Source organism: Mesoplodon bidens (assembly GCF_964165515.1).
Source record: "Mesoplodon bidens genome assembly, chromosome: 19".
NCBI classification, from domain to species: domain Eukaryota; kingdom Metazoa; phylum Chordata; class Mammalia; order Artiodactyla; family Ziphiidae; genus Mesoplodon; species Mesoplodon bidens.
The window spans coordinates 38786702-38810616 of NC_138179.1; the positions used below are offsets into that span (position 1 = coordinate 38786702).

The 23915-nt window shown below is 50.8% G+C and overlaps 1 protein-coding gene across 1 annotated transcript; it reads left to right on the forward strand.

The window, feature by feature from the left end:
* Positions 1-6874: 6874 nt before the first annotated feature.
* LOC308607048 (tripartite motif-containing protein 16-like) lies at positions 6875-12329 on the forward strand (the record flags this gene model as incomplete). The annotated part of the gene is given in 7 exon segments (XM_081218637.1): positions 6875-7265; positions 7268-7626; positions 9678-9773; positions 9942-10175; positions 10442-10604; positions 10829-10891; positions 11794-12329. Coding segments are annotated over 7 exon segments (1842 nt in total).
* Positions 12330-23915: the final 11586 nt, after the last annotated feature.

The following is a 23915-nucleotide window of genomic DNA, read 5'->3' on the forward strand; positions in this document are numbered from 1 at the left end:
CAAAGCTGCGTTGCTGTGGTTTCTCTAACAGGAAGGGCCACGTCTCCTTTTTCCCCTCCAGCCTTGCGGTCTCTGTCTCACACTGCCTTCAGCAGCTTCCCGGCCCCAGCAGCACAGGGCAGTCTGGGTGGGTTGGGGCTGAGAGTTAACAACAGCTCTGCCACATTTGTGGCTGCTCCGCGTCCATAAGCACGCTTCTATGCATATTTGAACTTCATAAGAACAGCTTTGTGCTTCCACGTAACAAGACGCAACTACTTTTCTTCTTTTTTAAAAAAATTTTTCGGCTGCGCCGTGAGGCATGTGGGATCTTAGTTCCCCGACCAGGGATCGAACCCGTACCCCCCCGGCAGTGGAAACGGAGAGTCGTAACCACTGGACCGCCAGGGAAGTCCCAAGACGCAACTACTCTTTACACAAAGATGATCTTACCCTCCCCGCAACACAAGACACTGCAAACAGTCATTGCTCCCAGGTCTGAGAGACAGTCACATCTATTTCTGGGCTGTGTTAATTACTCCTCAGATTGGCTTGGTGGGTTGTGATGGGCAGCTCAGGCCCCATGGTCACTTGATTCCCCTGATTAAGTAGCTGGAGCAGTTTCTCAACAGAAGAAGAGTTATCTGTAAAAGGAGTCATGGTTCTGTTCCAACACCCTGGAGTCTGCACGGTGAGTCTCCTGTTGGAGCTTGCTGGAGGCTCCATACGGCGCTGTTTACAACAGATTATTTGAGTTTGACTGAATCTGCTCAGTCATAAAGCCCAGGTGGCAGACCAGAGCTAAATTTTTAATAAGAATCACACCACACAGAAGGATTTTCATCAGTAAAGCTTTCCCCTGGTATGAACTGTTACTCTATTTAGCCAGTTTAATTCCTTGGTCAGTTTTCTATACAATGCAATTCAATTGTTTTTCTATTTTCATTTTCACTTAAAAATATTTTCAGGCTTCCCTGGTGGAGCAGTGGTTGAGAGTCCGCCTGCCGATGCAGGGGACACAGGTTCGTGCCCCGGTTCGGGAAGATCCCACATGCCGCGGAGCAGCTGGGCCCATGGGCCATGGCCGCTGAGCCTGCGTGTCTGGAGCCTGTGCTCCGCAACGGGAGGGGCCACAACAGTGAGAGGCCCGCGTACCGCAAAAAAAAAAAAAAAAATTTCCATTGAGATCATTGTTTTCCATGAGCTTTTGCCCTTGTGAATTGTACCTTTTGCCCTTGTGGGCTTGCTTTTGTGGCTCTTACCTCCTCCGTGTTTATTTTCCCCAAGTCACACTTGGCAGCTCAAAATCTAACTCATATCTAAATTTGAGTATTTTTTAACTGGTCAGTTTTCTGTTAATTCTAACAAAACACAAAATGGATAGAAGACCAATAGTTTGTATTTCTTAGCTTTCTTGTAAGGAAATTGTGGGCAAGTTCCCTTGGATATTCTTGGATCACTTTATGTCTAAGTTTGGGCTATTGCTTCTACTCACATTTCATTTTGATAACCTTTGCATGTACACTGTTCACAGTTGGCAAATCAAAGAGCTAAACATCCTCAAAATATGCCTGCTTTGTGCCGTTATGATGGATAGTAAGCAGATGTTTGGAGGGGGGAGGACTCGGAAGGCTCCACAGAGTTCTGAACTAGACCCTGAAGTTGGAGACGAGTGTGGTTGGCAGGTGCAGAAAGGATGTGATGCTCGGCTCTGTCACTTCTATCAGGGCTCGAGCAAACGTCCACTTATTTGCTGCCATGTGCTGCACAGCCACTGCATGCCTGGAACAGTGAGAGAGGGGAATGCTGGAGGCAGGGAGGAAACAGCCAAGTAGCTGCTGTAGTGGCCAAGGGAGCTTCATCAGAACCTGGGCAGAGAGACTTCACTGGCGGTCCAGTGGCTAAGACTCCGCACTCCCAATGCAGGGGGTCTGTGTTCCACCCCTGGTCAGGGAACTAGATCCCATGTGCCTCAACTAAGACCTGGCGCAGCCAGATAAATAAATAAATAAATAGTAGAGGGCTTCCCTGGTGGCTCAGTGGTTAAGAAAACGCCTGCCAATGCAGGGGACACGAGTTCAATTCCCTGGTCCGGGAAGATCCCACATGCTACGAAACAACTAAGCCCATGCACCACAACTACGGAGCCTGTACTCTAGAGCCCACGAGCCACAACTACTGAACCCACGTGCCACAACTACTGAAGCCCACGGGCCGAGAGCCCATGCTCCGCCACAAGAGAAGCCACCACAATGAGAAGCCTGTGCACCTCAACGAAGAGTAGCCACAACTAGAGAAAGCCCGCGTGTAGCAGCGAAGACACAATGCAGCCAAAAATAAATAAATTAAAATTTTAAATAAATAAATAAATAGTAGGGGGGAGAAAAGGAACCTGGCAGAGGCAGGGCGATGGAAATGCTGAGCCAGAATCAAGCCCCTTTTTAAAGGCAGCCACGTATTCAAGAATCACTACAAGTCCTAAGCAGGATAAATAAAAACACACATAGAAATAACAAAATGGATGAAAACAAAATATGGAGAAAATCTTAAAAGTCACCAGAAGGGGGGGAAAAGAGGTTACTTTCAAAGGAACAGCAATAAGACTGACAGTCATCTTCTCAACAGAAAAATATAAACCAGAAGACAGTGGAATTAAATCTCCAAAGTGCTGAAAAGAATATAGCTGCCAACCTAGAATTCTATCCTTAATGAAGATATCCTTTAAGAATGAAGATGGGGCTTCCCTGGTGGCGCAGTGGTTGAGAGTCCATCTGCTGATGCAGGGGACACGGGTTCATGCCCCGGTCTGGGAAGATCCCACATGCTGCGGAGTGGCTGGGCCCATGAGCCATGGCCGCTGAGCCTGTGCGTCCGGAGCCTGTGCTCTACAACGGGAGAGGCCACAACTGTGAGAGGCCCGCGTATGGCAAAAAAAAAAAAAAAGAATGAAGATGATATAAAAGCAACTTTGACAACCAAAACCTGAGAGTATTTGTCACCAGCAGACCTTGTACTAAAGGAAATACTAAAAGGTATTCCTCAGGAAGAAGGAAATGACCCCAGAAGCTAGAGACATAGGAAAAAATGGAGAGCAATTAAAATGGTAAGTACATGGATTGATATATATAGATATATAGATTACACACAGAGACCATTTAAGCATTATTGGCACTTTATAGTTTTAAAATATATAAAGAGAATTAAAATACACAACCATAGTAAAAGTTGGGATGAGGCAAATGAAGTTGAAGAATTCTAAGGGTTTGCATTATTTAAGATTAAAGTAACGCTTAATATTAGACTTGATAAGCCATGGATGCATGTTATAATTTCTCATGTAACTACCCCCCAAATAATAGAAGTATAACTACCCAGATAATAGGAAGGAGGAAACTGAATAATAAAAAATCAATAATGGTAAAACAAGTCACTAGGAAAACATAATAATTATAAATTTGTGTGCATCTAATGTTCTAGCCTCAAAATTGATAGAACTAAAAGGAGAACTAGGCAAATCCATAATAATACTAGGAATTTTGTCACATCTTTTAGTATTAAAAGGACCAGAAAACCAATAGGGATACCAACGCTTTTAACAACATGATTGGCAAATGTCATAACTGAAATGGGTAGAACACTACATCGAATAACTGCAGAACACATTCTGAATTTTTAAGTGCATGTGGAAGTTACCAACATTGACCATGTCACTCTGATCCATAAAGCAAGTCTTTAAAAAAGTCAAAGGATTTAAATCCAAGCATAACATCTGATTATAGTGGAATCAAGTTAGAAATCAATAATAAAAAACGATAATTAGAAAATATCTGTATTTTTGGAAACTGAGCAACATGCTTCTAAATAACTCATGGGTCAGAGAAGACATCACAATGGAAATCAGAAAACATTTTGAACTGAATGATAATGATAATACTCTTTAGTATAAGGTGCAATAAGAGTCATACTTAAATGGGAAAACATACGTATTAACAAGGAAGAAATGCTAAAAATTGTTATATAAACAACCATCTCAGGAACTTAGAAAAGCAAATTCAACATAAAGAAAGTAAAAGGAAGGAATAACCCAAAGAAGTAAAAGCAATAAATAAAGAGAAGAGAAGAAATCAATGACGTAAAAAACAAACATACAATACAACCATCAAAACCAAGAGCTGATTCTTTTAGAAGGTTAATAAAATGGATAAATTCCTAGAGAGTTTATCTCATCAAGAAAAAAGAAAATACAAAGGGTATCTGGAATGTGAAAGGGAGCCACAACTACAAATCCTACAGTCTTTATAAGGATTATAAGTGCCACTCTTAGGGATATAGCCAAGGGAATTGAAAGCAGGGATTTAAACAGATATTTGTATACCCATGTTCACAGCAGCATTACTCACAATAGCTAAAAGGTAGAAGCAACCCAAATGTCCATCAACAGAAGAATGGATAAACAAAATGCGTTTATACAGAGACAGCAGGAGCGTTATCCAGCCATCAACAGGGATGAAATTCTGGTACATGCTCTAACATGATGAACCCCCGAAAACATTAAGTAAAATGAGCCGGACTCAAAAGGACAAATATGGTATGATTTCACTCGTACAACGTATCTAGAATAGAGATAGAAAGATAGAGATATTATAGAGATAGAAAGTAGATTAGAGGTTACCAGGAGCTGGAGGGAGGGGGGATGGGAAATGATTGCTTAGTGGTTACAAAGTTTCTGTTAAACGTGATGAAAAAGTCTTGTGTATAGATAGTGGTGATGGGGGCACAACACGGTGAGCGTACTCAATGCCACTGAACTGTACACCCAAATGGTTAAAATGCCAATTTCATGTTATGTTAAAAATTATAAATGTATAAGGAATTCCCTGGTGGTCCAGTGGTTAGGACTGCACCTTCACTCCCGAGGGCCTGGGTTCAATCCCTGGTCTGGAACTGGGATCCCACAAGTCGCACAGTGTGGCCAAAAAAAATAAAATAAAATAAAATAAAAATAAGTGGATATTATGAACAACTTTATACCCCCCAAATTTTTTAATTTAGAAGAAATGGACAAATTCCTAGGAAAACACCATTTACCAAAATTGACACAAGAATAAATAGACAACATAAGTTCTGAAAGAAATTAAATATGTAATTAATAACCTTTCCACAAAAGATTTTCTGGGCCTAGGTGGGGTTTTTTGTTTTTGTTTTTGTTTGTCTGAGTGGCATGTGGGATCTTAGTTCCCTGGCCAGGGATCAAACCCACGTCCCCTGCAGTGGAAGCGTGGAGTCTTAACCACTGGACCACCAGGGAAGTCTCCAGTCCTAGGTGGTTTTACCAGTGAATTCTACCAAACATTTAAGTTAGAAGTAATATCAATCTTATTATTCCGCATAAGTGATAAAGAACACTTCCCAACTTATTTTATGAAGCTATCATAGCTTAACACCAAAACTTGATAGGGACATTACATAAAAGGAAAATTACAGGCCAATCTCATTGGTGATCATAGTTGCAAAAATCCTAAGAAAATAGTAGCAAATTGAATCCAGCATATATAAAAAGCACAGCATGTTATGGCCAAGAAGTGTTCATTCCAGAATGCAAGGTTCGTTTAATAATTGAAAATCAATAAATATAAATTCACCACATCAGCAGAATAAAAGAGGCAAAGCTTATAATCATCTCAAATGATGCAGAAGAAGAATTAGATAAAAGTCAACAACCATTCCAGATGAAATCTCTTAGCAAACCAGGAAGGAAAGGGAGTCTACAGAATCTGCTACAGGTATCTACAAAAAACTTAACAGCAAACATCATACTTAATGGAAAAATGCTGAAAATGTTTCCTCTGAGATAAGGAAATGAGAAAAGGATGCCTTCTGTTTACCATTCCTATCCAATAAGTGGGATCAAGCTAACTTTTTGGAGGAAAAGAGTGATATATTGTAAACTTTTCAGGGCATGTATCCTGTTGGGCTGGAAGGACTGGGAAACAGAAACACTGACAAGAAGGTATCACAGTGATAAGAGTCTTCCGCTTCATTCATCCCTTTTTTCCTTCTGAGGATCAGAGCCACAGTGGGAAGCAACAGTCTTCAGGATGACCAATCAGATAATGTTTGGATCACTCAACTTCAGATCAAGGAGACTTGAAGTATCTTCTACAACAACCCTGTTGATTCACAAGAGAACCATGGTCCTGAGAGATTAAACCAGTTGCCCGAGATCCCACTGCCACTTAGTCGACATCTTCCCTCTCTGGTTGGTAATGCGAGTCCCCCAAGTCCACTGCAAGGGGCCCCAGGCGCAGCAGTGGCTCCGCCTCCTGGGATGAAGCCTCTGGAGCAAAGAATCTCTTGGGCGGTGCAGAACGCATCAGCATTGCGGAGTATCTGGTGGCACACCTTTTGCCCTGCGGACATCACAAGCAGAATGCTGGGGCTGGTCACGGTTGAATTGTGAGAGCAGGGAGCAAAATTGCAGGCAGTCTCGAGGAGGGGGGCCAACTTGATGGGGAGACCGCAAAACAGCAGCCACAGGGAAAGGTGAGAAGGTGGTCATCAAACCTCAAGAGATGTAAAGGGCTGGGGTGAGGGCACACTGGACTGGTGGGGATCCTCCCCGCACTGGTGAAGTGCGGGCAAGGCCCCTACGCCTGAATGCCCAAGGGTTCTTTTCTCTCCCTCCATAGGGCAGCCAAGCCTCTGGCTCTTCTTGACATACAGAGAGTTTCACGTAAGTACTTGTGTTTTGACCTTTCTTCTGAAGGGCCAAGGAAGTGGTTCCTTTCCCTTGTCACGATGTGACTTCTTCCTCCCATCCACCTTCTTGTCCAGGAATTAGAACAGGGACAAGGAGAACACAGGCCCCAATTTATGCCCCCATGTGGGTTGACCGATGGCACAGTCCCTGTACCCCGTGGGCAGACAGCTGCTTCCGAGAGAAGAACTGGTGTGTCTCTCAAAGGGCCCCTCAACTCCTGCCTTGGCTTCAACACAGCTTTGCTCTATCTTCCCAGGGCCAGTCCAGGACCAAGTCCCAGCCCTGCAGCCCCCTGCCCAGCCCTCAAGACGTCCCCAAGGCCAGTTCCTGATGAATGACAACAACAATCTCCCCACATTGGAGGACCAAGTTCTCTGCCCCATTTACCTGGAGGTGTTCTGCAACCCGGTCACTGCTGCCTGCGGGCACAACTTCTGCAGGACCTGCCTCCAGGGTTTCTGGGACCACCAGGCAGCTGTGGGAGAGATGCTGTATTGCCCCCAGTGCCGAGAGAGCTTCCCCTCCAGACCTGTTTCACCCAGGCCAAGGGCCAGGCCTTGGGGTCCTCACAGAACCTGGCCGGGCCCAGAGACATGCCCTGCGACTTCTGTGCCCCAGAGAAGCTCAAGTCAGTCAAGTCGTGCCCTCAGTGCATGGCCTCCCTGTGCGAGAAGCACCTGCGCAGCCACTTCGAGGACCAGGTGTTCCAGGGCCACCAGCTGCTGGAGCCCGTGTGGGACCTCAAGAGCCAGCTGTGCCGGAAGCACCGCAAGCTACAGAGGCTGTACTGCCGCACGGAAAGCTGCTGCGTGTGTGGGGCCTGCCTGCTGAAGGAACACAAGAACCACGACACCATGCCCCTGGAGGAGGAGCGTGCCAGCAAGGAGGTGAGGCCGGAGCTGGGGGGCTGGGGGGAGGGGGAGGGGAGGAGCCAGGGCACTCGGGAGTCCTCCGTGGAAAGTGAAAGTCTCTCAGAAGCTCTGGGCACCCCTTTCCTCGGAGGAAAGTTATGCAGCCATTACAGCGATGGTCACGATGGGGCTTCCCCGGCGGTCCAGTGGTTGACACTCCACACTTCCACTGCAGGGGGCACAGGTTCCACCCCTGGTCTGCGAACGAGGCTCCCACATGCGGCGCTGCGTGGCCAAAAAAAAAAAAAAAAAAAAGATGGTCACAAGGGTCCTGCCAGGACATGAAAAGTGCTGGCAAGTTGAATGAATAAGGATCCAAAATTATTTGTGATGAATCCTATTTAAATTTTTTTGCACAGAAAAAGGAAAGGCTGAAAGAGAACATATCAAAATACAAACATGTCATGTTCAGTTGGGCGAATCCCTTCCTTTTTTCTTATTGATTGATTGATTGATTGATTTTTGGGCTGCACTGCACCTTCGTTGCTGTGCACGGGCTTTCTCTAGTTGTGTCGAGCGGGAGCTACTCTTCATAGCGGTGCACGGGCTTCTCATTGTGGTGGCTTCTCTTGTTGCGGAGCACAGGCTCTAGGGCACACAGGCTTCAGTAGTTGTGGCTCGTGGGCTCTAGAGCGTAGGCTCAGTAGTTGTGGCGCACGGGCTTAGCTGCTCCGCGGCAGGTGGGAATCTTCCCAGACCAGGGCTCGAACCCATATCCCCTGCGTTGGCAGGTGGATTCTTAACAACTGTGCCACCAGGGAAGCCCCCTTTTTTCTATCTTCAAATTTTGTTTACTGTATTTGTATTGCTTTTATAATGGAATACTTATATTTTAGACATTCTATCATGTATATTCTAGAACTGTGCTATTCCAACGTAGCCACCTGTTGATGGTCCCTGGCAAGAATGGAGCTTGTGCCCGAATGTAAGCCAACTCATCACACTCTTCAGTTCAGCTGATGCTTTTTTCATAGCAAGACTTTCTCAACAAGGGAAGCAGCGCGTTGATTTACAGTCTGGCAGGAGCTTCTTCTGTTGTTGTGGGTCAGCAACAGTTCATAGACAGGCCCTTGGAATAGCACTGTCCTGTAGTAGATTGTGAAACATGACAATGCCCACCTCTGGAATAGGTGAGACTAAAGGCTTATGTGGAACTTGGAAACATAATGCTGCTTGGGCCTGGCAGCGCTGCCCAGGGAGCCAGGTGCTCCATATCTGATGGGCCCCTCCTCGCCCCACTGCCTCTCAGGCTTCTCGAGTCACTGAACCCTCCACAGCAGCTTCTTGTGATCTGAAACCCCATGGTCATCACTGTCAGGAACAAAGAACCTGATACCTAAGAACGAGGAGAGAGTCTCTCAGGGAGTGAGAGAACAGGAGCAGAGGGGTGGCCCTCAGGGAATTCCCTGGTGGTCCAGTGGTTAAGACTCCACAATTCCATTGCAGGGGGCACGGGTTCGATCCTTGGTCGGGGAACTAAGATTTCACATGCCATGCCACGTGGCCAAAAAAAAAAAAAAGAGGGGGTGGCCCTGGGCCATCTACCCTTCAGCTCTGCCCATCCTCATTCTCATTCAAACCTCTTAAGAATGTAAGAGGTGAGGACTTCCCTGGTGGCACAGTGGTTAAGGATCCACCTGCCAATGCAGGGGACATGGGATCGATCCCTCGTCTGGGAAGATCCCACATGCCGCGGAGCAGCTAAGCCCTCGAGCCACAACTACTGAAGCCTGCGTGCCTAGAGCCCATGCTCCGCAACAAGGGAAGCCACCGCAACGAGACGCCCATGCACCGCCATGAAGAGCAGCTCCTGCTCGACGCAACTAGAGAAGCCTGCGCGCAGCAACGAAGACCCAGCGCAGCCAAAAATAAATAAATAAATAAAATTGATTCTTTAAAAAAAAAAAAGAATGTAAGAGGTGCGTCTCTTCTGGGCTTGACGTGGGACTGCTTACAGAAGGGCTTCTGCTGGGGCACCTCTCTGAATCAGTGGCTCTCTCCTCTTCCACCCCACCCTCTCACCCAAGGTCAAGGTTCAGAAGGTCCAGGCCAACGTGGAGAACCAGATGCCGGTCATCACCTCTGACAGCCAACAGCACCGGGGCCAGGTGGCTTTTCTCTCGGTAAGGTTGGTCCACCCCCAGCCCCGGCCCAGACTGAGGGGACCTCTCAGGGCTTGGAGGGAATGGGGTGAGGCCAGGAGGACAGAGATGGGATGCCTGGGCAGAAGACAACGGTGGTACCGGCTTGGGGCTCAGAGGTGCCTCTCTATACGCCTTCCACCCCCCCAGAAATTGATCCAGACAGCTCGGAATGAGGTGAACACCTGCTTTATGGAGATCATCCATGAGATCAAACAGATGCAGATGAAGGTCTTGGATTTCATGGAGAAAGAGGAGGCGGCCGCCCTGGGGAAGCTGGGCGGCTCCATCCAGCAGAGCCACGACCGCCTCCTGAAGCTGGAGGGGGACAGCATCTGGCTTCACACCCTGCTCGCCAACCAGAGCAACCAGCAATTTCTGCAGGCAAGGCCCCACCCTACCCCCACCTCTGCCCCAAGCCCATCACAACCTCCACTAAGGCCACAGTGGCTGTGCCTTTGATATCCCTAACCTAAGATGTCCAGAAAACCAGGAGGAGGGGAGAAAGATGTCCAGGTTTGAACATGGGCAGCTTTTCCACCTGCCCCATGGTTCTGGGGACCGCTAAGCCCCTGGCATAAGCAGGAGTTCCTGGAATCTGCTTGGGGCCTGGCTAACAAGTGGTATTGCCAGCCCTGCCCTGCATGCAGGAGTTCCCCAGGCTGAAGCACTTCCCGGCCTGCATGGAACCCCTGATGGGCACCAAGTGTGAGGAGAAGCAGAGCTTCCTCCAGCTGCCAGAGACCTTGGCAGAGCTCCGGACCCGGCTGGTGAACGTGGGTCTCAGCTTCATCAACCAGCTCTTCCTGGAGGGTTAGTTAGTACCTGGTTGCCTGGGACTCCTGGAGACTCACCTGCATTCTGGGTGCAGGCCGGCCCTACAGGGCAGCGGTTGGGATTCCAGGCACCTGTAGAGAACCCTGCCTGTCTGTGTGCACCTTCCCCAGGTAACTCAACCTCCTAGAAGCCCATGCCTCTCTCTGGAAAGATGCTGGGCTGTGAACGTGTCCTCAGCAAAGCCCCTCGATCTTTCCCAGGCATCAAGATGAACTCCTGTGAGGTGCTGCCCCTAGCTGTGGACAGGGAAACACTTCTCAAGTGTGAGTCCTCAGTACTGGGGTCCAGCCCCAGGGGTGGGAAGGAAAGGAACAGGGCCCTTGGGTGCCTTGACTTACCGAGCCCCACCTCCATTCAGGCCAGGGCTCCAGAGAGGTGCCAGCTCTCTCCTGCCCTGACCTCGCACTCTGGACTGGAGACCTCAGAAGGACTCGGCCCGTGACTCCAAGGCCCTGACAGGAAGGGGAGAAGGCTGTCCTGTCCCACCCCCATGGGTGGGACAGGCCTCACCTACTACCCAGAGGCCAGCTCTGCACCGCCCCCACCCCCTGTGGCCCTGATATGGCACAACCTCTGCCCTCAGCTGGGTGCCTGCCGACCTCCCCTGGACTTTAGCCAAGCCAGCTTGGATGACCCAGCCCATTTCTTCCTCAGCCAATTTCCCTTTTCATTTAATGTCCCTGCAGCCCCTCTCCCAGACTGGGCTAGGGGCCACGTGATCCTCTAAGAAATCATCGGTGATTTCTCTGAGATCTCCAGGGTCAAGGTTGCATTGCCTTCGATGAACCTCCTTCAGGAGCTCTTGACTCTCCCGCAGTCCCACTCAATCTTGTGTCCTGAACAAACAAAAAAGGAGATTATGTTAGGGTTTTGGCAGAGGCGGGCAGATAGGAGGACTCTTGGTTCTCAGCTTCTCTAGGAAGGCAGACCTTTGGACAGCACCCAACTCATCATTCCTCCCGACTATGTCTGCACCCCCAGGGGGCCACAGTTGGAGACTTAGAGGGGGGTATAGAGGGGCCATTTCTGGGAGCTGGGGGCGGAAGCATTTGGTGACTTCTGTGCAAAAGCCATGCGGCTTCGGCCCGTCCCCGCTCCGGGCTTCCAGCGCTCTGCGCCCGGGGCCAATGACCCTGGCTTCCTTTCCCATCCCCCCTTGCCCCAGGTTATTGCAACCTGAACTTTGACCCCGCCACGGCCAGTGAGGAGCTGCTCCTGTTCAAGGAGACCCACTCGGTGCTAAACTTGGGCATCCTACTGGGGCCCTTCGCCGCGGGCGGCCCCTTCCCGGGCAGCTTCAAGCAGTGGCCGCAGGTGCTGTGCTCGCGCGGCCTGGCAGAGGGCCGCCACTACTGGGAGGCCGAGGTGTCCAACTCGTGGGTGTGCCTGGGCGTCACCTACCGCCGCATCCCCCTGCTCAGCGGCCGCCCGCGCCGCAACATCATCCACCTGCTGGGCCGCAACCCCTACTCGTGGTGCCTGGAGTGGGACTCGCTCAAGTTCTCCGTGTGTCACAACAGCACGCAGACGGTGCTGCACGGCGGCTACCACCGCACGCTCGGCGTGGCGCTCGACTGCGGCGCCGCCTGCCTCTCCTCCTACGGCGTGGCGGGCGGCGTGAGCCTCATCCACCGCTTCCTGGCCTCCTTCCTGGAGCCGCTCTACCCCGCGGTCACGGTCAAGCAGCGCCCGGAGGCGTAGGCGGCGGCCAATAAAGCTGGAGTCGAGCGCTGGCTGGCCCGCTGGGAGGGGCGCGCCGGGGAGGGTGGCCGGCCCGCGGGGACCCCTGGCCCGTGGTTGAGGGGTGGGCGGGGAACATGCCTCCCGACCCGCTGCCTGGACTTGACCTGCGGCGCCTGCCCAGTGGTCCCGGAAGGTCCTGGGAATCCCAGAAAACAGGCCGACCCCTCTGGCCTCACCGTCACGGGAGAAGGGCTCTGAACCAGAATGGAGAGCCCCCGGGACTGGGGACAGCCCTGTGGCCTCCGGGGCGGCGGGGAGTTTTCCTGGCCAGGATGCACGGTCTCCCCCGTCCTTGAGTTCCCAAACCCCTTAAGAGGTTCTCCAGGTTGGTCCTGGCTACTCAGCACCAGGGCCTTGTTGCCCGAGAATGGGCGGGGCTCGGACCAGGTGGCTTCTCGCCGGCTCCTCCCCCGCAGCGGGCCAGACTGAGAGTTGGCACCTGACCCACCAGGGTAGAGGTGTTCTGTCTGTGTTACTGGCTTAATTGGAGGCTGGGAAGTTAAGCCAAGGAATCCATGACTATCCCAGACCCCATCCCACCCCACCCCCGAAAAAAAAGGCTGAGGGACTAGGTCCAGGCAGGGCTGGGGCCCCTGACCCTGCTGCCCAGCAGACTTTCTCACACAGCAGGTGTTTTACAGCATGGAGAGGATGTGGAACTGAAGCTGTCCGGGTGGGAAAACCTTAACCACCCTGCACCCTCCCCAGTGTTCCTGAAAGCTCTTTTCCCCGCCCCCATCCCTAAGCAGAGGGCACTCAGCTGCCGTGGGTAGCACTGCCCGAAAGCAAAGGGGCTTCCTCCACATCCAGGCCTCTGACATCTGACCTGCCCAGCAGGGTGTGTAGAAATCAGCAGGAGAGGCTGGGCCTGGGCTGGGCCCCTGCCCTGCGATCCTGGCAGGAGTGTGACTGGGGACCCGGCCCCTCTGGGGAAGTAGCCTGGGCATTTCCAGCCTCAACCAGTCACTTGTTCCTGTGGCTTCTCATGTGAGGGCCTCGGTAAGGTTAATGATTGGCTCTGAAGAGGAAATGATACAAGTCACAGGGGAGAAAATCCCTGGGGCCACGTCATCCAGAACCAGGATGTGCCTGAATTTCATCCCCGCCTGGCCTGTTCTCAGAGAAATTAGTGACCCTAGTTTCTCACTGGAGGGGGTGCCGTCATTGTGGAGCCTGGCAGGGTGGCTGCGCAGCAGGTGTTGGGTGCGCTCTGACGGCCTCGCAGGGTGGGGTGCCCTTTGGCTGCCTTGAGCCTGGGCTGCGGCTCATGTTGACCTTCCTCCCTGGAGGCTCCGCTCAGCACCAGTCCAATCACTTTCATCCTCACAGGCTGCTACTGGTGTGTATGTGTAGGAATGAAATCTAAACTTTTTCCCGTTCAACAGAAAGCTTGCACGCCAAAATGCTCAAATCTTGCCTCCCCACCCCTAAAACTTATTCCTCGTGGGCAAGAGGCTGCACGCTCTTCCTAATCTATGGGCTGAGGTCAAGAAATGCTGAGGGGGGCTTCCCTGGTGGCGCAGTGGTTGAGGGTCCGCCTGCTGATGCAGGGGACAGAGGTTCATGCCCCGGTCCGGGAAAATCCCACATGCCGTGGAGCGGCTGGGCCCGTGAGCCATGGCTGCTGAGCCTGCGCGTCCGGAGCCTGTGCCCCGCAACAGGAGAGGCCACAACAGTGAGAGGCCCGCGTAACGAAAAAGTAAAAAAAAAAAAAAAGAAATGCTGAGGGGACTTCCCTGGTGGCACAGTGGACAAGACTCCTTGCTCCCCATGCAGGGGGCCTGGGTTCGATCCGTGGTCAGGGAACTAGATCCCATGTGCAAGCTGCAACTAAGATTTCACATGCCACAACTAAGGAGCCGGCAAGCTGCAACTAAGGAGCCCACCTGCCACAACTTAAGACCTGGTGCAACCAAATAAATATTAAAAAAAAAAAAATGCTAAGAAGATAACTGTGTAGCTGCGTGGATCTGAATCCTTCCCCATCAGGGAGCTGATGAGGGGGGCTACCCTCGCCAGTTCCTCCTGGTTCTGAGGGACACTTCACGTGGTGCATGATGCTGGAACGGTGATGCCCTCAGGCACACATTGGTGTGAAATCCATATCAGAAGCATGTCATTTGCTTTCTTAAACAGTTCCTGATTTGAAGTTCCTAGGCCCCTAGGGATCCACAATGGTAGTTCTGGGGGTCGTCAGATACTTGCCAATATTTCAAAAAGCCAAATGGCAAGTAGGCCTGCATGTCAGTGAGGCTGGCCAGCAAACCAGAATGTCAGGGTTCCTGGCTCAGCATTTGCCTCCGGGGGAAAATATCAAAGCGGGAGCTTTGGGATGCAGGATCAGCCAGTGCTGATAATCCACATTGGTGAATCCTGGCCTTGCCCTTTCCCCCACTGTGGAGAGCAGGGAGGGGATTGTCCCTGGAATGCCACCCACACACTTCTCATGCCTTCCTGCTCCTGTCTTAGCACTCAACTAATATGTTTTTCAGGGGCTTCCCTGGTGGCGCAATGGTTAAGAACCCGCCTGCCAATGCAGGGGACACGGGTTCGAGCCCTGGTCCAGGAAGATCCCACATGCCGCGGAGCAACTAAGTCCGTGCGCCACAACTACTGAGCCTGTGCTCTAGAGCCCGCGAGCCACAACTACTAAGCCTGCGTGCTTCAACTACTAAGGCCCACGCGCCTTGAGCCCGAGCTCGGCAAAAAGAGAAGCCACCGCAATGAGAAGCCCGCACACTGCAACAAAGAGTAGCCCCGCTCGCCGCAGGTAGAGAAAGCCCGCGTGCAGCAATGAAGACCCAACGAAGCCCCCCCAAAAAAATTTTTTTTCTTTTAATGTGAATCCAGACAGGCTGTAAACTAATCTCTCCCCAAGGATTATTTCACTTAAAAAATTCCCGTGTTATTCCTTACAAGAAGACTGTGTTCCTGTATTACTTGGATAATTTTTAAATTAACCTTTTTGCATATTCTATAAAAGTAATTTTGCTTTTTTTTAAAGAATAATCTGTATTTTTAAAAAATATTTATATTTGGCCATGTCGGGTCTTAGTTGTGGCCCGCAGAATCTTTCGTTGCTTCTCTCTAGTTGTGGCATGCAAGCTTAGTTGCCCCACCGCATGTGGGATCTTAGTTCCCCAACCACGGATCGAACCTCTGTCCCCGGCATTAGAAGGCAGATTCTTAACCACTGGACCACCAAGGGAATTCCGAAAGTAACTTTGCTTTTATTTAACAAACACATAGTGCCTACTACGTGCCAGGCCCTGTTCATGGCAAATGAAATGTTCATGGCAAATATGAACTCATTTAATCCTAACAACCCTATAAATAGGTATTAATTCTCCCCACTGTATGCAGGAGGAAACTGAGGATGAGAGGCTAAGTGGCTTTCCAAGGTCTTGAAGGTACCTAAATTGGAGAGCCAGGATTTGAACCCAGACAGTCTGCTTTTTCAATCACTATGCTATACCACCTCTTCTATGACAGTCATTATAGAAAATGTACACAATATAGAAACACAAAAGAAAAATATCCCTATCATGATCCTACTGAGGCAGGAGATAGGTGGGGCCCAAGCTAGACATTTATAACTGGCCTCCTATTCACACTTCTTGAGGTGAGAAGAAGATGGGCTCCAGGCCAGACATTCATTACCAACCCCCTGTTTACATTTCCTGAGGCAAGAGACATACGGGCTCCAGGACTACGTATTTATTTACCAGACTCCTGTCTATATTTCAAGATCTGCACTTCGATATAAGAAACAACAGGTATAGGGTAGATAGCTGGACATTGGACGATTTTATGGCAGGGACAGAGAGGGGCTAAACCCTGTTAAAAGATCACGAGGTCATATATTTCCCATCTTTGGGGCAAGGGAAACATTGCACATGTGCAGAAAGGCTCCTTGGGGGTCAAAGAGGAGGGAGCACCACTCCATAATATGTGATACTAAGGCCGTCCCATAGGCCCCTGGGCTGTAATCCATCTTGGCAAAAGAGTTGCGCACGCATGTTGGGGAGGGTCCTAGGGCAGGGCAGGTGTGGTGGCTGGGATTCCTGGTTTTCATCCAGGCTACCCGGGTTCAATTCCTGGGCAGGGAATTAAGATCTCACTTCATGCCACCATTCACCGCTGCCTCTCCGAGATCACTACTGCCTTCCCCCAGAGATAACCGCTCCTGGAGAATCTCCTCGCAGTCTTTTTTTTTTTTTTGGCCACGCTGCACGGCTTGTGGGATCTGAGTTCCCAGACCAGGGATCAAACCTGTGCACCCAGCAGTGCAAGTCCTAACCACTGGACCACCAGGAAATTCCACCTTGCAGTCTTCTTCTCTTATACAGATGTAGATGTTGAAGATGTAGATAGCTAAAAGATAGTTACAACTCGTATCGTGCATTTTCCAAAGTTACTTTCAAAATACAAACATGCCTTGTTCACTCACTGGCTGCATAATATTACATCCTACACATCTGTCCTATATCTTTGTTTTGTCTTTAACACCTTCCCTGATTCCCTCTAGAGGTGGGTGGCAAGTGGCAACCCAGCCAAAGCCACAGATGTTGCTTTCTGGATGTCACCGCAAGTTTGACTCAGGAGGGGAAGGGTTAAAGTACGGAGCTGAAGGAGGCTGGCAGCATCAATTGTTTCCATCATCTCACCATCCCATCCCACAGGTGAGGACAGAGCGGGAAGCAGGATCAGATGGCAGGAGCCTTGGGAAGGAGCCTTAACCCTTCCCTCCCCCAAGAGAGGGTGTGCTCAGGCTGGAGGTGGAAGGGGGAGGATGTTTGTGGGAGCCTCTGGCAGAGGCCCTGCCTGGCATGCAGTGGGTACCTGATGCTGTCGGGAGCATCTCACCCAAGAGGGCTTATGCTCAACTCCTCCCTCTTCCCGCGAGGAAGGCACCTGGTGGTAACCTGGACCAGGTCCCACCCGCTCAGGAGAGGTGGACCGTCTCCAGCCTTCCCTGCTAGCCCAGGCCCACCCCACCCCACCCCCGCTCCTTGCCAAACTTCAGTCTTCACTAGTTTTCATGGGCTTCATCACCAGCCCCCACTCCATTCTACTCTCCAAAGCGCTTGCCTCCTGGCCTTTGCACCTGCCATCGCCCCTGCTGGGAGCCCTCTTCCACCCTCATCCCCTTCCTTACTCCTCCTCATTACTTATTACTTTCTCCTCCTTAGTCCTTAAGTCTCAGCTAAGACGTGCTGTGTCACAGAAAGCCACTCTTGAACCCTCCTCTCCCTAAGCCAGGTGGGCTTCCCCCTCTCCTGCCATCACCTTCTGCATGCATCCCTCCTCGCACCCACCTTGTTTCATGTGGGAATTCTCCATCAGACCAGCGCCAGGCCGGGTATTTCATCTCTGTCTTCATTGCTTAACCCCTGGAGGGTCGGAGGCCACTCAGATCCTCTACTGGGTCAGGCCAGGCTGGGTGCAAGTGGCCCAGGCATGGCTGCTCACCTGCTTCTCCCTTTGCCATCCGTTTGCTCCTTCCTGAAGCCAGTTCCGCGCACCCACTGCATCCAGATAGATGCAAAGGACCTGCCTATTCCTCCCAGGTTTCCATCTCGATCTCCCCTCTAGCCTGAAGGTTCTTCTTTCTTTCTTTCTTTCTTTCTTTATTTATTTATGGCTGCGTTGGGTCTGCATTGTTGCGCACGGGCTTTCTCTAGTTGCGGTGAGCGGGGGCCACTCTTTGTTGTGGTGCGTGGGCTTCTCATTGTGGTGGCTTCTCTTGTGCAAGCTTCAGCAATTGTGGCACGCCGGCTCAGTAGTTGTGGCTCACGGGCTTAGTTGCTGCGCGGCATGGCATGTGGGATCTTCCCAGACCAGGGCTTGAACCCATGTCCTGTGCATTGGCAGGTGGATTCTTAACCACTGCGCCACCAGGGAAGTCCTGCCTGAAGGTTCTTTGAGGCTGAGGACCCTCCAGCAGGTGTGTGAGGGGAGAGACACAGACCTCTCCAGCCTCTGTGTCCTGATCTATAGAAAGGAATGGATTGGGACTTCCCTGGTGGTCCAGTGGTTAAGGCTCTGCGCTTCTGATGCAAGGGGCATAGGTTTGATCCCTGGTCAGTGAACTAAGATCCCACATGCTGTGCAGTAAGGCCAAATGAATGAATGAATAAATAAATAAATAAAATAACATTTTTTAAAAAAGCATGGATCGAGATATCACCCATATTTGCTGAAGATTATATGGTTCCCAGGGCTTCTCAAACTAGGTGGTTAGGGAACAGGGGCGTTTCAGGTAGAGCCAGGACTAGGGTGAAGCAAGTGAGACCCTCACCAAGGGCACAACATTTAAGAGCAGGTGCCAAAAAACTCAGAAGTCAAAGTAAATGATATTTGAAGGCAATATATGACAAAATCAAAATTAATGCAAAAATCCATGATAGAATATCAAAATTGTAAATAAAGACCCATCTTTTGGGAATTCCCTGGTCGTCTAGTGGTTAGGACTCCGCTCTTCCACCACCAGGGGCGTGGTTCAGTCCCTGGTCAGGGCACTAAGATCCCACAAGCTGCACAGTGTGGCCAAAAAGAAGAAGAAAAAAAAGACCCATCTTTTATGACCTGACCCATTGCTTGTACTACCTGTTCCGTACCCCTCGCACTAATCCCAGCCCTGATTCCAACAAAATTTTACTCATGAAACCAAGTGACCACTCCATTGGCCATACTTTATTGGTCTGATTTTCTAAAAATGTTACCTTTACATTATTATTAGGTTATCATTTATCTTGATTACTGAGTTTTGCTGGTGTCCCAGTAAATTTTGAGCTCCAGGCAGGTGCTTCACTCATCTCACCCCAGACAGGGTGACACATGTCTGGAATTTCATAGCTGGACCAGGGCGAGGTGTCAGGGATGCCAACTGTCCTGCAAGCTCAGAACAGTCATGCAGCAAACGCCTATTATGCCCCGTTGTTAGTAATGTGTATGTACATCGATGCTTCAAATGATAAGTAATGTTTGCTTAGCCGCTCAGCCTTGCCAATATCACAATCGAAGTGTCAGAAGCCCAAGCGCACCCATTAAAAGGGTTTTGGTTCCCTGCCAAGTGTTTCTGAAAGCTGAATCTTCTTCATTTACAGCTACAGATGCTTCCTGCCTGGAGAGTATGAGCCTTGGTGCCTTTTGTGTTTTACATGCAATTGGAGGTGACACCAATGGTTAGGTTTCTGCCCAGTTTGTTCCAGTGCTCCACAGATGTGTCTTGTGTGGCTCCTGTGCACTAGGCTCAGGGCTCCTGGGAGGAGAGGGGCGGAGGGGGTGGTGGGAAGCAAGATAGACCCTGTCTCTGCCCCGGCACAGCTTGTGGGTAGAGGGGACAGACCCTAAGTTCAGTCATGGTGGTGAGTGTATCTAGCCACAAACTGAGATTAAGGCTCCTCAGGGGAAGAGATGACCAAGGAGCCATCCCACACCAGGTGTCCCTAAAGAAAAGAAGTTGACCTGAGATGGGGAGGGTGTGCCAGGTGGAAGGGGGGTAGTGGCTGGTGGAGGGCGGAGACCGGTTTTATTGCCACATCATTACTGAGCTTGCACCATGACAGTCCTCAGCAAACATGATGTGCTGGTTAAGCATCTGGACTCCAAAGCCAGACGTCCCGGGTTCAAATCCTGGCTCTGCCACTTACAGCTGTGTGACCCTGAACAAGTTACTTAACCTCCCTGTGCCTTAGATCCATCATCTGAAAAAAAGCAAAATAACAATAGTACCCACCTCTGTATTTTAGGAAGCAAAGAGAATCCCAGCATGACAGGAGCTTAGGGAGAGAGGCTGAGAATGGCCGAAAATGAATCTGAGGAGGTGGGTGGAGCCAGATGGCGCACGGTCTTGTAAACAGCCTCTTTGGACTTTAGAGTTTATCCAGGATCAGTGGGAAGAAACTGCGGGGTTTCAGCAGGAGATAGCTGAGCGGATCTGGACAGAGCGCTGGCCTGGAGGAGGGAGGGGAGCATCAGTTAGAGCAGGAAGAGTGGTCAGGAAGCTGATGCAGCCGCTCAGGGAGAGATAGAGACAGCCCACTCTGGGCTGGGCAGGGTGGACGGAGATGCTGCAGGTATGAATGGCCAGGAGGCAGCATTTGATTAAGTGTGTGTGTTGGCAGGGGTGGGGGGTGAGGGGTTGGAGGGGGCGGGCCAAGGGGAGGGAAAGGGCCCCAGTGGCCCCAGTCTTCTATGTGGAAGGCAGCACTGTTCTCAAGGACAGGGGAATCCCAGAGACAGCAGGTTTACAGGCAGCATGTTGAGTTCACTTTGTAAAATGATGCAATATTTGATATGTACAAAATAATTGATGTCCAATATACATAAGCAATGAAGTGAAATAATAAACACCCAACTTGAAAAAAAAAAAAAACAATAGTACCCACCTCAAAGAGGATTTAGCGAGTCAATCTACATACCTGGCTATTTTTACTCATTCAGCAGATATTCAATGAGCTGAGGTGAGGGGTGGTAGAAAAAGAGGGAAGAATATTCTTCCCATAGGTCAGACAGTGGGGACAAAAGGGATGAGCTGAGACAGACTCAGTCCCTGCCCTCACGGAGCCTATGATCTAGTGTTGGCAAGAGAGAGATTAATCACAGAATTGTTTAAATCCAGAGTCGGTACACTATGGCCCATCGCCTGTTTCTGTACAGCTTGTAAGCTAATAAAGGTTGTTACATTTTTTTAATGGGGAAAAATCAAAAGAAGAATTAGATTTGGTGACACCTGAAAATTAAATTATATTCAGGGAATTCCCTGGCGGTCCAGTGGTTAAGACTCAGCGCTTTCACTTCTGGGGCCCGGGTTTGATCTCTGGTTGGGGAACTAAGATCCTGCAAGCCAGGCAGCACGGCTAAATTAAAAAAAAAAAAAAAAAAAGATAGGTGACATTCAAATTTCAGTGTCCATAAATAAAGCTTTATTGGAACACAGCCATGCTCATTTGTTTTCATATTGTCTGTGGCTGCTTCTGCCCACGATGGCAAAGTTGAGTAGTTTCGACAGAGGCTCTCTGGCATGCAAAGCCTAAAATATTTACCTCTTGGCCTTGAAAAAGTGTGTAACTCCTGATTTAAATCAATATAAACACACCGTGGTGGACAGGGCCAAGTGGAGCAGTAGACCTGTGAGGGGAAGGAATAACCAGTAGCACCAGCCCCAGCAGGGAAACCAGGGAGGGCATCCCGAAGTAAGTGACGCTTGAGCTTCTATCTGAGCCTCTATCTGAGGACCCAGGCACAGAGGGTCAGGATGGGGCTCCAAGCAGGGGGGAGCAGCAGAGGCAAAGACCCCTCAGCTGGGGAACATGACAAGCAGAGAAAGCTCAGGTGGCTGGAGGACATCAAGTGAGGGAGAGCTACTTGGGGCTGGAAGGGTGGGCAAGGGCCAGGATTTGAGGGCCCTGTGGCCACACCAGGGGCAGCGGAGGCCAGCGTTGATGGCAAGTTCTGGCTGATGTCGGGCTTTAGGGTTGTTGAGGCACACACGTGAAGGTGCCAGCTTGGATATATGGGCTGGACATAGAACATGTGGAGTGATCAGTATAAAGGTGGTGGTTGGAGCTACAGATGGGGAGTGAGAAGAGGAGAGGGTGAAGGTCAGAGCCTGTGGGACTCGGCCATTTAAAGGTCAAGAGCAAACAGCACGAGTGGCCAGAAACATGGGAGGAAACCCAGGAGAGAATGATGTTCTGCAAGCCAAGGAAAGAGCAAATTTCCAGGAGGGAGGGATCACTGTGGTCCGATGCTTCAGGCAGATCAAGACTAAACATGCTCATTGGATGTGTAACATGGGAATGACCAGAGGGGCAGAAGTTTTCCTTAGAGGGCGGAGGGGGAGGGGAGGTGTGGACCCAGTGAGAGGAGATGCCGCTCCCACCAAGTCAGGTGGAGGGGCGGGGGCGGGAACCCAAGGGGGATATGAGGGGAGGGAGGGTAGATTTTTCTTCTTGTTTCATTTTAGGAGAGACTCAAGCTTGTTTAAATGCCATGTGAACTCTTAGTTGCGGCATGCATGTGGGATCTAATTCCCCGACCAGGGATCGAACCCGGGCCCCCTGCATTGCGAGCACGGAGTCTTAACCACTGTGCCACCAGGGAAGTCCCCCCCCCCCCCAGTTTGTTTTTACATGGACAGTTTTGAGGGTATCAGGGCAGCCCAGGTGGGGAGAACCATGTGTGGCCTGGGCACCAGGGCCAGGCTGAGTGGGAGTGAGTGGAAGTGTGCTGGAGGTGAAGTGAGGACTCGGGAGGGGATGGCGTAAGAGCAGAAATTCACACGGGGAAGGGATGGGTGAGGAGACGAACCCCAAGGGTGAGCTGCCAGGCACGTGGGCTGGGAGTATTGGGAAACGAGTGTGCAGAGCGGAGGCCTGCCAGGGTGTTGGCAGAGTGATCTGTGAACCCAGAGCCGGAAGGCCTTCCAATGCAGCCCTGAAAAGTGGTGGTGGTGGGGGGGCTTTTGCAAGATGGATCTGGTATTTCAGGCAGGGAGGCTGAGGAGAGAGATCTATCAAGGCTGAGTGTGGTCCTGGAGTGGCCCCAGCATCAGGAAGAGAGAAGACAGCTGAGCAAAATCGCAAAGGGAAGAGTCTGTAGAATTGCGATCAGCTGGATATGAAGATGAAGGCCAAGGGGTGGGAGGGAGGCCCTGGATGGGATCGAGTCAGAGAACAGAGGAGGGGCCTGGTGTAAGGGGAAGATGGTGTGAGCAGTATGGGGACAGGCTCAGGTCCGGTGACAGTGAGAAAATCTCAAGGAGAAGGGCTTGGAGCTCCAGAGAGGAGGGTGGCACAGAGGAGACAGTCTGGGTAAGAAAGGCAAAAGGAGAAAGAGGGAGAAGGAAGAGGGGACTCAGAGTGAGGGGTGGCCCAAAGCACCGGGGGTCTCGGAGCAAGGGCTGTGCCCAGGTGATGGTTCTAGCAGTGCCTGCCTGCCTGATGACCACTGCCCCTTCCCACACACCCGAAATCAGGGCAAGGCTCAGCACAGGGATGATCCCAAATCAGGGGGCAGGAGGTCACCCTGTGGTTTCTCTTGTCCTGCTCCCCACGCTGGCCCCAGCATCGGGCGATCTGCTGCCCCTCGATGGGAGCCATCAGGGCATCTCTGCTCCCCCAGGAGATGGGGGCTGGAGTGGAGGAGGCCGGGGTACGATGTACCCCAACATTAGGCCCGCAGCCATGGCCAGCCCTGGGAGAGACTGTGCACCTCAGATCTGAGTTCAGGGGGTCTTTTGGGGAAATAACCAGCTGGGTGGCATGGCCTAGGCCTCTGGGGCCAGCTGACAAGCTGCCGCATGCCCTGGCAGAGTAGGACAAACAGGCAGAGGGGTGTGACAAGCAGAGGGTGTGACAGGCAGAGGGTAGAAAAAGGATAGAGCTGGTGGAGAAGGAAATGGGCCCTCGAATAGGAAGGCACCCAGGGGCCCAGAGCCAACAGCATCCAGAAAAGCCTGCACAGACTGTCCCCATGATCCCAGCAGTTGGCACTGTGTCCATGTCAGGGACACCACAGGGTCACTGCCAGAGGCCA